Source organism: Sminthopsis crassicaudata, chromosome 1, assembly GCF_048593235.1.
Source record: "Sminthopsis crassicaudata isolate SCR6 chromosome 1, ASM4859323v1, whole genome shotgun sequence".
Taxonomy (NCBI): domain Eukaryota; kingdom Metazoa; phylum Chordata; class Mammalia; order Dasyuromorphia; family Dasyuridae; genus Sminthopsis; species Sminthopsis crassicaudata.
The window spans coordinates 188,425,683-188,439,454 of record NC_133617.1 but is presented as its reverse complement, the minus strand read 5'-3'; the positions used below and the strand labels follow the sequence as shown (position 1 = coordinate 188,439,454).

The 13,772-nt window shown below is 37.0% G+C and overlaps 1 protein-coding gene across 2 annotated transcripts in view; it reads left to right on the top strand.

Moving 5' to 3' along the window:
* The window catches only part of GPLD1 (glycosylphosphatidylinositol specific phospholipase D1), a 58,966-nt gene extending 45,194 nt beyond the window's left edge, over positions 1-13,772 (top strand). For both annotated transcript variants that reach the window (XM_074272717.1, XM_074272726.1), the window contains 10 exons: positions 108-182; positions 653-809; positions 1,485-1,626; positions 2,094-2,199; positions 2,287-2,380; positions 5,510-5,686; positions 7,348-7,508; positions 8,189-8,215; positions 8,338-8,388; positions 11,745-13,772. In XM_074272717.1, coding sequence (XP_074128818.1) covers positions 108-182; positions 653-809; positions 1,485-1,626; positions 2,094-2,199; positions 2,287-2,380; positions 5,510-5,686; positions 7,348-7,508; positions 8,189-8,215; positions 8,338-8,388; positions 11,745-11,831 — 1,077 coding nt within the window. In that variant the 3' untranslated portion in view covers positions 11,832-13,772. The remainder of the gene's footprint in view (positions 1-107; positions 183-652; positions 810-1,484; positions 1,627-2,093; positions 2,200-2,286; positions 2,381-5,509; positions 5,687-7,347; positions 7,509-8,188; positions 8,216-8,337; positions 8,389-11,744) is intronic.

The following is a 13,772-nucleotide window of genomic DNA, read 5'->3' as shown; positions in this document are numbered from 1 at the left end:
GATAACATATATAAAGCACTCTGTAAGGGATAACCCTTATGAAGTTATTGTTGTTTTTGAAATCTACATGATACTGCTTCCTGATCCATTTTTTGGTCATTATCTAGGGAGCGGTGTATGTCTTTTTTGGTACCAGAAAAGGAAAAATATCTTCTAAACCAAATGTCACCATTTTGTGCAAGGTAGGTCCACCTGCACTTGGTCTTCCACCAATGTTTCTTTGGGTTAGGGAGATGATTCTGAGTTATTTTAGGCTTTACCAGTAAAGCAAGTCTCAAGTGGTCCTACCTTCTAAGCTGGAAAGGCTTCAAATATGGAACAATTGATGAATTGTATGTTAGCTTTTCAAAGGTCAGCCTAGTTAAATTTGGAAACCCTCAGCACAACTTGGGTGCAGAGCAGTGAATTGTTTGGCCACAGCAATTCACCGAGATCATTTGTTAAGATATAGAGGGGTTGAAATCTGTATCCAGTGAAGGATGTAGTGGAGTTGAAACCTTTTTTCAGTGAAGGGATATGGGTAACTAATAAAACCCCAGATACTTGGATTATTAAAGGGTGTTTGTGACCAGATTTCTGGGGCTCCTTTAGTTACAAAGAACTCTGTAAACCCCAAGAATTTCCACGTATGTTAAAGAGGTTTTCTTTTTAGGACACATATTGTAACCTTGGCTGGACGCTCTTGGCAGCAGATATTAATGGGGATGGTGCTCCTGACCTGGTGGTTGGGTCACCTTATGCACCCAGTGGAGGGAAGCAAAGGGGGATTGTGGCTGCATTCTATTCGGATTCCAAACAAAATGTCAAAGGTGAGGCTTTAATTTCACATGTGGTTTCTTAATTATGGGTGGGGATAAGGAGTGAATCTAGAACTCAAAAATCTTAAAAACAGATGTTTAAAAAATTTGTTTTAAATATAACTAGGGAAAATATTAAATAAATACATTAAAAAATATAAAGGTGATGTTTGTTGTAGGCTTGCCCAGTCTTCTGTGTGTGGTTTGTACCTTCTTATGCATTTATTTTAGTTCTCCCTTGGTGAAGAAATCATATTATTGCCTTAAGCTGGTGATACAGATAAATTCAGACAATATAAAGGACATGATGTATCCAAAGGGTCAAAGTGATATTAGCTTCCAGATATAACTGAAAAGGGTATCCATATTCTCTTACTTTGTACTTAAATTAAATGGGAATTAAGCAAGTAGCATTCTAACAAATACTTCACTAGGCTATGAAGTCAAATTCTATACAGTGTCTAGAAAAGCAGTTATTTTTACTAATTGTTTTTCAGTCCTGGCAACGTGAGCACACATTTTATTCCTTATACAAATTGCGAGGGCCATTGTGGACCTAGTGTTGACTTGAAGAGTGAAAAAGGCCTCTGCCACAAATGAAACCTTTGAGACTTGCCAAACTTTGGAACCTCCAGATTTATAGATTATCACAGCCTCCTAATGAAAGTGACTGCTGTTGTCTTCCAGATCAACTGAATGTTGAGGAAGCTAATTGGATGATAAAGGGGAAAGATGACTATAGCTGGTTTGGATATTCAATTCATAGTATCAACTTAAAGAACAGAACCTTGTTATTAATTGGGAGTCCAACCTGGAAGAATATGAGTGGGTAAGTTCTGATCTTGAATTCTAGGCACTGTGCTCCAGTTTAAGCTTATAAAACTTACCATTGCTTCTTAGAACTGTAGGTGTAAGCAAACTCAGTACTTTTAAAAGGGGTCTTGTAGAATTTACATTTGATAGATTGTAAAAAGTAGAAACCATCTTAAGGTTTAGTTTAAGGGCTTTTCTACGTGGAAACAAAATGGATGGTAGAAAGAGTGCTGAACCTTCTACATAGTCAGAAGACCTAAGTTCACACTCCACTTGTGCTGGTTACACCTGTGTGGCTTTGTCTGCTGTCCCCCACCAGTTAGGTTTATTAGGATGCAGGGGAGGCAGGGTATGCATGCATTTCTAGCTGCTTTCCCTTCCTTTCACATTTACCTTTACTAAATCCTCTGGGGAATCATTTACCCCAGAGATGCCTCTACCTGGAGATGGCTGGATTGCTGAGAATAGTATGATTTGTTCCAGGTTAGACAGCGTGTTCTATAACCGTGATGAGAAACAAAGCACTGGAAAGGTCTACGCCTATTATCCACCAAGTAGACAAAGTTGGTTTACAATTTCTGGAGATGAGGTAGGAGATTCCCTCCAAGGAGATTGGCCACTGCATGCTCTGTCAGTGCAGAACCATTCAATATCGACAGTATTGCATTTTTTTCAGGCAATGGGAAAACTGGGCACTTCACTCTCAAGTGGTGTTGTGAAAGTCAATGGAACCCTAAGACAAGTGCTGCTGGTTGGTGCCCCAACTCGTGGTATGTCAAGATCACTTAATAACGCTTCCTATTAGTAAGATAGCCCTTTGGACCCACAGAATTAAGGTTTTTAAAACACAGCATTTATAAGGGATAGGTTATCTTTTAGAGTGGAGGACCTTGTTAGCGGATCCTGAGCATTGGTGCTTGCTTCTGAGACAAGTTATTTCATTCCCTTCTAAGAGGAAGATTAATCTATAAGAGTCAATGGGTGTTATAAATGACTTTTTTTTCCCTCTGAACATTATTGTTATAACATAGAATTATACCATTAAAAATGTAATGAATATGGATCTTGTACTTACATTGCAACATTTTGGCTTTATTGGAATTCTCATCTCAGAGTCAAAAAAAGTGATTCCTAACTTATAAAAAATGTTTCAACATCCTATTATTGCTTTCTTTTGCAACGTTCACTTTTCTCCAAAAACACATCTTTAAATATTATACAGCTTAGTAAGTTTATATAGTATAATTTAATTAAGTTTATTTTAAAAATTAAAGTGGATTTGACTTCATTTTGTTTTTGAGCCATCCACAATTTCCTTGGGTGCTATAATAATAGTAATAGTCTACTTCTCTACAATGCTTCAGGTTTACAAAATATTTTCCTCATGGTAGTCTTGGGAGGTAAGTAGTTTCTCATTTTATAGACTAGAAGACTTAGTCTCAGACAATCCATGATCATATTGCTGCTAAATGTCAGATCAGGAATCTGAGTCTGTTTCACCTTATTTTGAAATCAGTGCTATTTCACTACAAAACTTACTATCCTAGGCTTAAATTAGTGAAGGGTCAGAGGAGACATGCGCATATATACTGGAAAGGACACTGGAGGGGAGGGAAAGGATGGAGAGGGGAGAATCTAATTTAATTGTAGTTGATCACTAATATCTTCTAGTGCTGGAATTCTTTGAGTCTTTAAATTTTTCTACTAATAAATGCATTAAGATTCATGATATAAATAAGGGAAAAAAAGAAAATACTGTATTTGGTGTTAAAATGCCTGTGTTTGAACACTAACTTTCCCTGGATCTCATGTTCTTTACTGTGAAATGAGATTTTTGGACTAGATGACTTCTAAGGTTCCTTTCAGCTTGAAACCTTCAGATCCCAATGTCACTATTCCCTCCATCTCTAGTTTTAGCACCAATATAAATGAAGCCCCTGTTGGTATAGAGGATATTACATATTTTAACAATGTAACTATCTTGTGAGTTACAAATTAATATGATTTACTATCTTGATAGTAAAAAAAATATCCCACTTGAATAGGATTATTCTGAAATTATTAAAATTACATTTATAGAAATACTAAACTCTGACTCTAACACATGTTCCCTAGTGTGGAGAATAATTGTAGTTGTGTCCAACTCTTTATGACCCAATTTAGGGTTTTCTTAATACTGATGCTGTAATGATTTTCCATTTCCTTTTCCAGCTCATTTTTCAGATGAGGAAACTGAGGCAAGCAGAGTTAAGTGAATTGCCCAGGGTCATATAGCTACTAAGTGTGTGAGGCTAGATTTGTACTCAAAATAAGATGAGTCTTCCTGACTTTAAGCCTAGAAAGCATTCTATCCACTGCATCACCTAGCAGCTCCTTGTGTATAGTGAGGCAATATTTATTTGATGACACTGTGGGAATGAGGTGTTCCAAATAAGTGAATTTTTCAGATAACTGAATTTTCTCTTAAGGCATTGATACTTTAAAAAAAAATTTTTTTTAACCACCTTTCATAGTTAATCTTTTACACACTTTCATTCATTAGTAAACAGATTATAACAAATACTATCTTTCCCAATATCCATTACTAAAGTTAAACTGTAAAACAATGATCCCATCTGTGTTCTTCTCTGAGGCTGTTTGCTCCTATGCTAAGTCGCCCCAAGTTGCTGTGCTTTTCTTGTTTGTATTTCTTGTTCCTCCTTATAAATAATCAATTCTTGTTGCTTTTCTGGGGCTTGTTTCCAAGAAGGAAGTTTCTTTTTTTCTCTCTCATTTTTTCTAAATACATATAAAGATATTTCCAACATTCATTTTTATTAGATCTTGCATTCCAATTTTTTTCTCTGTCCCTTCCTTATCTTCCTCCTTCCCAACATAGCAAGCAATCTGATATAGATTATACATACTTTAAAATATATTTCCAAATTTGTCATGTTATACAAGAAAAATCAGATCAAAAGAGGAAAAACCACACAAAAAAAGCAAACAACAAAAAAGTGAAAATACTATGCTTTGATCCACATTCAGTCTTCATAGTTCTCTCTGGATTCAGATGACTTTTTCAAAGTTTCTAATTGGCAGTGTGCTATAAGCTAAGGCAGTTTTGAAGGCTACTCAAGAAAACCATTAAAATCAGGCTTGGTGAATAAGTTATATTAATTCTACATAGAGTACTGAGTCAGTAGCTCTGGGTTAAGGGTTTAAGGCAATTTCAATCCTTGTCTAAGAAACTAGGAAATCAGTATCCTAGTCTTACAATATCCAAGAGTATTGCTAGAATACTAATCATAATGTTAGCACAAAAAATGCTCAAGCAAAATAAATCTGAATTTACCTGCATTTAAATGACAACTGTCTTTTTTTTTTTTTTTGTCATTCAAAGGTCTTCTTTGTTATGTTTAGGATTTATGTCTTGTTGGCTTATTGAGGTGGCTGTTGAATAAATGGGGGTATCACTGTGTTTATCAAATATCAATTTAGAATTTTCTAAAAACTAGAACTTTCTAATAATAGAATAGTTGCCTCATAAAGTAGTGAATTATTTGTCATTTGAGAGATTCAAGAAATGTCTGTAAGGGATATTATAGAAAAAAAGTTTTGCATTGGATGGCAGATTAGACCAGATGGTTATTTGAGATTCTTCCCAAATTTAAAATCCTTTGCTTTGTTTCATAATATGTGATGTCTAGGGGCAGCTAGGTGGTTCAGTGGATAGAGCACCTGCCCTGAAGTCAAGAGGACCTGAGTTCAAATCTGGTCTCACATGCCCTGGGCAAGTCACTTAACCCCAATAGCCTCAGAAAAATAAATAATAAATAATAATAATAATATGTGATGTCTTAAGCCTAACTCTGATACTGTGTAAGTTTTTCCATTATCATTGTTTTGTATTGTTTCAGATGACATGTCTAAAATGGCGTTCTTATCCATGACCCTGCACCAGGGAGGCAGCACATGGATCTATGACTTGACAAATGAGACAGGGCCCTCTCTGCTGAGCAGCTTCAGTGGGGACAGGCGCTTCTCTCGATTTGGAGGAATGGTGCACTTAAGTGACCTGGACAGTGATGGATTAGGTAAGAAGGGAAGCAAACTTCAGCCAAGGAGTCTTATTCCTTCACTCAGTTCCCCAGTACAGGCTCCCACCTGAGCTCAGACAGCTTAATTAGAACGGGGATCATTCAGTTCACCTGAAAGAAGGAAATTCAGGCTCAGAGATGGTGATTTGCTCAAGGTCACCCAGGTAATGTTAAGGACCTCCACATGACAATTCTGAGCCTAATAAACCCAAACTGAGATGTAAAAAGAGTGACTTGTCCTCCTTGTGGTCATGCCCAGAATCTCCACTCTTTTATTAATTGATGATGAATAATGAAACGGGAAAAGAACATCTATTTTAGTCAAGCTAAAGTTGGTGTAGATGATTTCAAGGAAGGATAGGAAGTGTGTTTGGGGAAAGGAAATTAAGGGGATCCAAAACAGAACATGATTTTTTTCCCCCTAAATCCTTCCCTTTCCTCCTCATCTTTCCGATTATTGTAGAGAACACCCACCATCCTCCTGGGTCCTCAGACTCAAACTAGGAATCATCCTGGATTCCTCACTTATCTCTCACTTTCATATCTAATCTTTTGCCAGGGACAATTTCACCTTTGTGACATTCCTCAATTTGCCCTATTTTCTCATCTGATACTGCAACCAGTTTAGTGCAGGCTCTCATCACTTCATGTTTGTATTGTAATTAATTGCCTGCTGCTTGTCTCAAGTTTCTCCCTCCTCCAATCTATCCTCCATTTAGCCAGTAGAATAATTGCAGATCTGATCATGTTACTGCCCTTTCCCCCTTTCCTCCCTCAGTAAAATTCAGTGGTCCCTATTTCTTCCAGCATCAAATATAAAATGCTCTATTTCAAAGTCTTTTACTCTAACCTCCTATCTCTCCAGTTTCCTTACACTTTTCTCCCTGACAAGTACTCCTCCATCTAGTGATACTGGCTTTTTGGCTATTTCAAGAATAAAAAAAAAGTCCATCTCACAGAATCAGCTACACCCAGAGAAGGAACACTGGGAAATGAGTATAAACTGTTTGCATTTTTTGTTTTTCTTCCCAGGTTATTTTTACCTTCTGAATCCAATTCTTCCTTTGCAGCAATAACAACAACAACAAAATTCGGTTCTGCACATAGATATTGTATCTAGGATATACTATAACATATTTAATATGTATGGGAATGCCTGCCATCTAGGGGAGGGGGTGGAGGGAAGGAGGGGAAAAATTCGGAACAGAAGGGAGTACAAGGGATAATGTTGTTAAAAATTACCTATGCATATGTACTGTCAAAAATGTTATAATTATCAAATTAATTTTTTAAAAGTCCATCTCTCTACTCTAGGCATTTTTTTCTAGCTGTCTCTTATATCTAATATTCGCCCTCTTCTTGCTCTGATTATTGACCAATCTGGCTTTTTTAAAGTCTCAATTAAAACCCCATCTTCTATAGGAAATCTTCCCCAACCTCTCTTAATTCTACTACCTTTCCTCTGTTAATTATTTCCTATTTATATAATGTATAGCTTGCCTTGTATATATATATTTTTGCAGATTGTTTCCTCCATGAGACTGTGAATTCCTTCGGGAGTATCCCCAGCATTTAGCATAATACCCGACACATAGTAGGTACTTAATAAATGTTTATCGATTTATTGAGGCATCTCCCTCTTGTTTTTAATCTTACAGATGAGATCATCATATCAGCCCCTCTGAGAACAGGGGACTTAACAGCTGGGCTTCTTGGTGGGGAGGATGGCCGAGTTTATATCTATAATGGCAAGGAAGCTCCACTTGGAGATGTCACAAGTAAATGCAAATCCTGGATCTCTCCTTGTCCTGAAGAAAAGGTAAATCATACAGATATCCTTCCATAAAATCCCACCATTTGGGTAAAGGGTAGCTAGCTACTGAGTCCTTCTTAACATAGTCAAACCTTGATGTTATAACACTTCATAAAGACCTAAATTAATGCTTTCCTGGTGCTTGATGACTACAGGGCTTTTTATCACCCGTGCTGTTTGTTTCCCAAGCACTTTACTTCCCCAAGAAACCTTTAACAAACACACAAAACATGTATGGTGGTACAACCGCATATTGACCTGGGGGGTATCATAAAGTATCTTAGTATTTCAGTCACAACTCTGACAAGATCCCAGGGTCAAAGGCAAGCGACTGATCACTTTGAATGTCAAATCCATAAAGATCCTTTACCTCTTACTTTTAGAATCATGTAATTCCCTCATTTAACAGATAAGAAGATGGAGGCTGTCACACAGGTAGTAAGTAACAGAGAAGCAGAATCTGAACCCAAATCCTCGAACTTTGAATTTCTCAATCTTCCCCAGTATCCAGTATGTGCCTTTTTATAGAACTTATTCTTTTACTTCCCATTTTCTGGCCTTCATAGTCTGGCCTGATACAAAATTTGTTCTTTTGAATTGTGTATCATAATAACTATAATATTATGTCTTTCTCTTCTTCCCTCTTTCCCATCCCCTTTCTTTCTTTCTTTTTTTTTTTTTTTCAGGCCCAGCATGTACTGATTTCTCTAGAAGTGAGTATCTCTTGAGTCATTTTTGAAAAGAAATGAAGACTTTCCCTTTTTTTTCTACATTAATTTGATGTAACATGGCAAGTTTTTAAAAATAACACTAACAGGCAAAATATGTTTTACAGGAAAATTCGAGATTCGGGAGCTCTGTGGTCACAGTGAAGTCAAAGACAAAGGTGGGGACAACAAATACATACATATATGTATATATGTATGTATATATTTGCTTTCTTTTTTCTTTAATACAAATTCTTAATATTTGGGAAAAGCCTCTTTCAATCAATGGTTCACAAGTATTTATCAAGTACCTACTATATTCCAGGCACTATGCTAGGTTCTGGGGATACAAACACAAAGTAATTAAACAATCTCTATTTGCAATGATCTGACTTTTTAAAAATAAGCCTATGACATCAATCATTCAAGTGGGCAAATTTTTATTTATTATATGCATACCTCTTTATATCTTAATAGGGGTTATTTTGGCAATACATAGAATCATAGATCAAGATAGATCTTTTATTAACAAGAGGCCCAGGGAGGTGAGATGATTTGCCCATAGGTATACAGGTAGTGTTAGAGTCAAGATTTGAACTCAGGTTCTCTGGTTCCAAAAACACCATTTTTTTCTTCCCTATCACCCTTGTTGTGCTGAATTCCTCAGAATTGCAAAGTGTGTTTCTTTTAGGGCCCAGAAAAATCAGAGGTCACTCTTGTACCTAAATTTTCCTGCCCCAGAATGCTTAACTTCACATTCTTACCCTTTTGGTACAATAGGTCCATTCAGGGACAGTGAAATCCTGTGGTTGGCCAGGTTTGGGTTAGATTAGGTTTAGGTCGCCCTCTACTGACTGGCTTATATTTTAGGTGCTTCTTTAGTCTATAAACTTGATTTGTACATGAAAATCTGAACCAGAGGATTTAGAACTGGGAGGAACTTTAGGGGTGATTTAGTTCAAATGATTCATTTTACAGATGAGGAGACCAGGAACCAAATGATTTATCCCCACATTGGTAGGATGTAGGAGAGGAAAAGTATTTTCTACTATACCACAAATTGATTCTAAAGGTTAAATTAAAATGATTGTGTAAAAGGATTCTGTAATTTACAAAAATTCTTACCTTAGAAACTCTTAAAATATCCAGTTTTTCTTGGTTATTTAAAATTGGTTTAATTTTAAAAAACTCTGACAGCTACAGATGTTCCCAAGAAACACATTTGTTGTGTAAGATGAGTGATATTTATAAATGAATTCTCAATTATTTTTATTATTTGAGAAGAAACACACAGCTGTTATATTTTAGACTTTTGAACATGTCTCTACTTTAAGACCAATGCTTTCCCCACTGTATAAGCAATTTAGTTGGCAGAGTGGACAAGAGTGTTGAAATTCAGGAGACCTGAATTCAAATTTGACCTTAGGCAGCTGGATGAATCATTAATTTTCCTGCCTGAGTTTCTTCTACAAAATGGGAATAATAATAACACCTATCTCCTAGAGCTGTTGTGAGTATAATAGCTCATTTATATATAACATTATCTAAATGTCAGCTTCTATTTATTGCTAATCCTACCACCACCACCACCACTGCTACTGTAACATTAATTTTTAATATAGAGGCCTTACTATGTACATTGCCAAGGCCTGCAAGGAGATCTCTTTCAACTTTGAAGTTCTATGATTCTTTGCTTAAAGAAGATACTTAAAATGTATGTGTGTGAATGGCACACTCTCTTATAGGAACTTACTGCTTAACAAGTTTAGAACAAAGTATGATGCAGTCAAAAGCATACTGGCCTTTGAGTCCAAAAACCTGTGTTTGAATCCAAGCTCTCTGACCTTAGAGGCCATTAAATTTAATGCTCTTATTTTAAAGATAAGGGACCTAGAGAGGTTATTTGCCCAAGACCACATAGCTCACAGCTGACAGAGCCAAAATTTGAATCCACATCTTCTGATCTCACAATTATCACACTGTAGTTTTTATACCATCTTAAGGGAATTAGATGAAAAGCATTCTTCACTGAAAAGCCAATGGTCTTTGATCTGAGTTTTCCCAGAAGAAAGAGATTAAATTCTTCTCTTACTTGGTGAATGCTACACAACAACGCCTTATGCTAGAGATGGGAACTTATTGTTGTTGAGTATTGTGGAGTATCTGACTCTCTGACCCCATTTGGCTTGCATATGACTTATTGTTTCAAAAAAATCAAATTTATCCTCAAATAATAATTTATGACCACTGAAGATATTTCAAAGAATGGGCTGCAAATTCTGAAGGCATTCCAAAGGATATCCTTTATTAAAACAAAACAAAAGCAAACCCTCCAAACTCCACCAGTACTATTTTATAGTCTTTCCTCACAGGCCACTTTATTAAATCTACCCCTTTTTGAAACCAGCACTGTTTTGGGCTCCAAGGGCCCTGGGTTATATGTTGGTGATATGGTACAGCCCATGGGGATGATGTGAGTGCTAACTGAGCCAATCCTGTTTCCATTGTCAACCTTATTTCACACCAAGGGAGACCACATTCCTAGGACTGTTTTATCTAGTCAAAAATTACTAGGGCTTGACCAATCCACCAAATTAAAAAGACCTCACAGATAAGGGGCCCTTTCTTTGCCTGAGCAGGTACACTAGAGATACCCTTGTCTTGTAAGTAACCTGTTGATCAAAACATTATAGCTCACTGCTGGATCATTTTGATCTGCTTCCTGTACCTACAAAAAACCTTTGTGAGTTTTTCACATTCTGAACCCCTCATCCAGAGAGGTGTTTTATCACTGGGAGCAATTACTCTTAATGTTACCGCCTTCTATTCTTTCTTTTCATTGCTTTATCTTAGACATGGAAAGAAATCAGCTCTTTTCTTGAATCTCACTCTTTTGAGGATAATATACTTATTGTAATGCCGGAGAAACTGAGGCAAGATAGAGATTAGAGTTTTTAATATTTTATTTGAATTTCTGAGAGGGAGAAATTGTCTGGGGGCACATCAGGAACCCATTTTGCCCCCAGGGTTGAATTGTACTTTAATCTCAAAGAATTCAGCATCGAATGTGAATATGAGGTTCCAATGATTTTTATAGGGCTTTAGCCATCAGGGGAAACAAAGATAAGGGGTGGAGTCCAAACACTGGTGAGCAGGGAATTTCCAAGAAAAGACCATCAATCCAGTTCTGACAGATTGGGAGGTGAGGACCATAAATTCTTGATAACTTAGGAAGACTTAGGAGCCAGGATGTCTGAAATAGAAGATCTCTCCCTTATCTGAGATTAAACATTTACAGTTTATGACCCTAAAGTAGCCAGCCCTAAGTTATATCAGTCCTAATAGTCAAGAAGTAGGGAGGGGTTGCAATCAGGGGGATTGAGGCTGAGCAGTTCAAGGAACTGAGGTAGAACAATTTAGGAAAACTGAGGCAGGACAATTTAGGGAAACTGAGGCATAACACCATGAGCCTTTGGAATTGTAGCTGAAATCCCAGCCCTAGAAATTCTGACTGTCCTTTATTGTGTTCTCATAGAATCAAGTTGTTGTTGCTGCCGGGAGGAGCTCCATGGGAGCTAGACTGGCTGGGACGCTTCACATCTACAATCTGGGAGTTGATTAGAGACCTGTTTCCTGCCTACCTCTTCCTTTCTCATGGAGAGGCCTCTGACATATGGAGAAAGTGGCGCTTCAAGTGAAGCCATTTAGGTGGAGCTACTGGAAGGTAGAGAGAAGACAGGAAGTATCAGAAAATTGGGAATTGTGAAACCTTCAATTACATGACTGGACCATCATCAGAAGCATCAGAAACTCCTTTTGCACAAATCCCCCTTTCCAAATCTGATTCCTCGTTTCCCCTTGCATCTGATATGTCTTCCTTCTCTTCTGAATTTGTTGTTGAGGACTCTGGTTCAAATGTGAGGTCTACCACTATCCTTATGTGACCATGGGAAAATTACTCTGCCTAGGCTTATTTCCTCATCTATAAAATGAGGGAGTTGGGCTAGGTGGCTACTAAGGTTTCTTCCAGATCTAAATCTAGGAGCTGATGACATCTTGCCAAACCTGTTTCCTCCTCCTACTTATCAGTGTGGACATTCCCTGTTTATGAGATGGTCTTCCTGTCCTTATGTATTTGGCTAGCCTTGAAAATCTGTTTCTTCTCTTATGGACGATCAAGTGATAACTAAGGAGAGATGGTATAAAGAAAAATTGGAAGAGTGGTAGAGAAGGGAATTATAGGATCTGATAACCTCAAAATCCTAAGACTACTTTTTCTGCCAAGGGTTCTGAAATCTTAAGTGATGTGTGGCTAGTGATATTAGCATGTATGCAACAAGAAAAAAATCATTAGTTCAACTGTCAGAAAAATTGAGCTCAGATTTCCCCATTTACTGACGTTTCTAATTTCTTTTAGTATGAATTATTTTAGTGCTTCAATAGGTCTGTGATCTCATTAATATGGATAAAAGCAAATGATTATCTATTCATGCCCACCCATCCAGGACAACTCATGAATTCAAAACAATTCTTTTCATAAGAATTGTTATCCCCAAGGACATATACAAGTGAAAAGTAAATATTAAAACTGAAGATAATGAGGTCTCTCCGATTATTCTACAAATACTGTAGAGGTAGCCAAGGATGAGATTAGACTAAGACCTCAAACTCTCATCCTTTCATTTCTCTCTCTTAGAAGCATCTTAAAGTGGATTGTGGCTTAGACAGAGTTGCCTCAGTAGTAATGGGGAGACTGGGTGGGTAGTCAGCACCATGAGCAGCCAGGCAGAATATATGGAAACTAGCCTACAGTGAAGCTTGAATATGGGATCAGGAGGGGATTGGATGTTCCAGACTCTCTTAAAGCAAATTGTATTATCATCTACCACAGACTGTATTTAACTGCAAGTACTGAAAAATCTAAATATTCACTTTAAAAGTCATGTATGACTATAACAATAAAAATAAACATTGTCCAACACAGACTACTTAAATGATCAGCCTGAGATAATTGATAGGGGGGGAAGGGCAGAGAAAATAACTTGGAAGAGGTGATATGCATGATGATAATACCAGTTGTTCTCTATACTACCCATGGAGGAACTGTGCCCCTGGTGAGATTATCACAGAGGTATTATGGGTGCCTTAAACACTTCAAGCACAAGTCATTATAAATATGAGGAATATTTCCTACATTTTCTAATACCAAAATGTAGGGTAAAAAGAGGTCTCAAGTATAATACAATTTAAGAATGAGGATAGTAAAAGTGAAGAGACAAGTATAAGGCAAAAAGGAATTTGATAACTCTATAAGCTACACCTATGCAGAATTTAAAGTGGCTTCTGACCTAGGTTGGGAGTCCTGGGAAAAAGGGGATAAACTCTTTCCTGGAAGAGTAGTTGCCAACAAGAAACTCCATGTTATGTCCTCAGTATAAAAACAATAGAAACAAAAACTAATACACAAAAGTCTACAGATATAATTATAACCCCTGGCATTTCATGAGGATTTTTAAACATTCCTTAAATTGCATCACAAATAAAATACTTCTGAATAGACAAA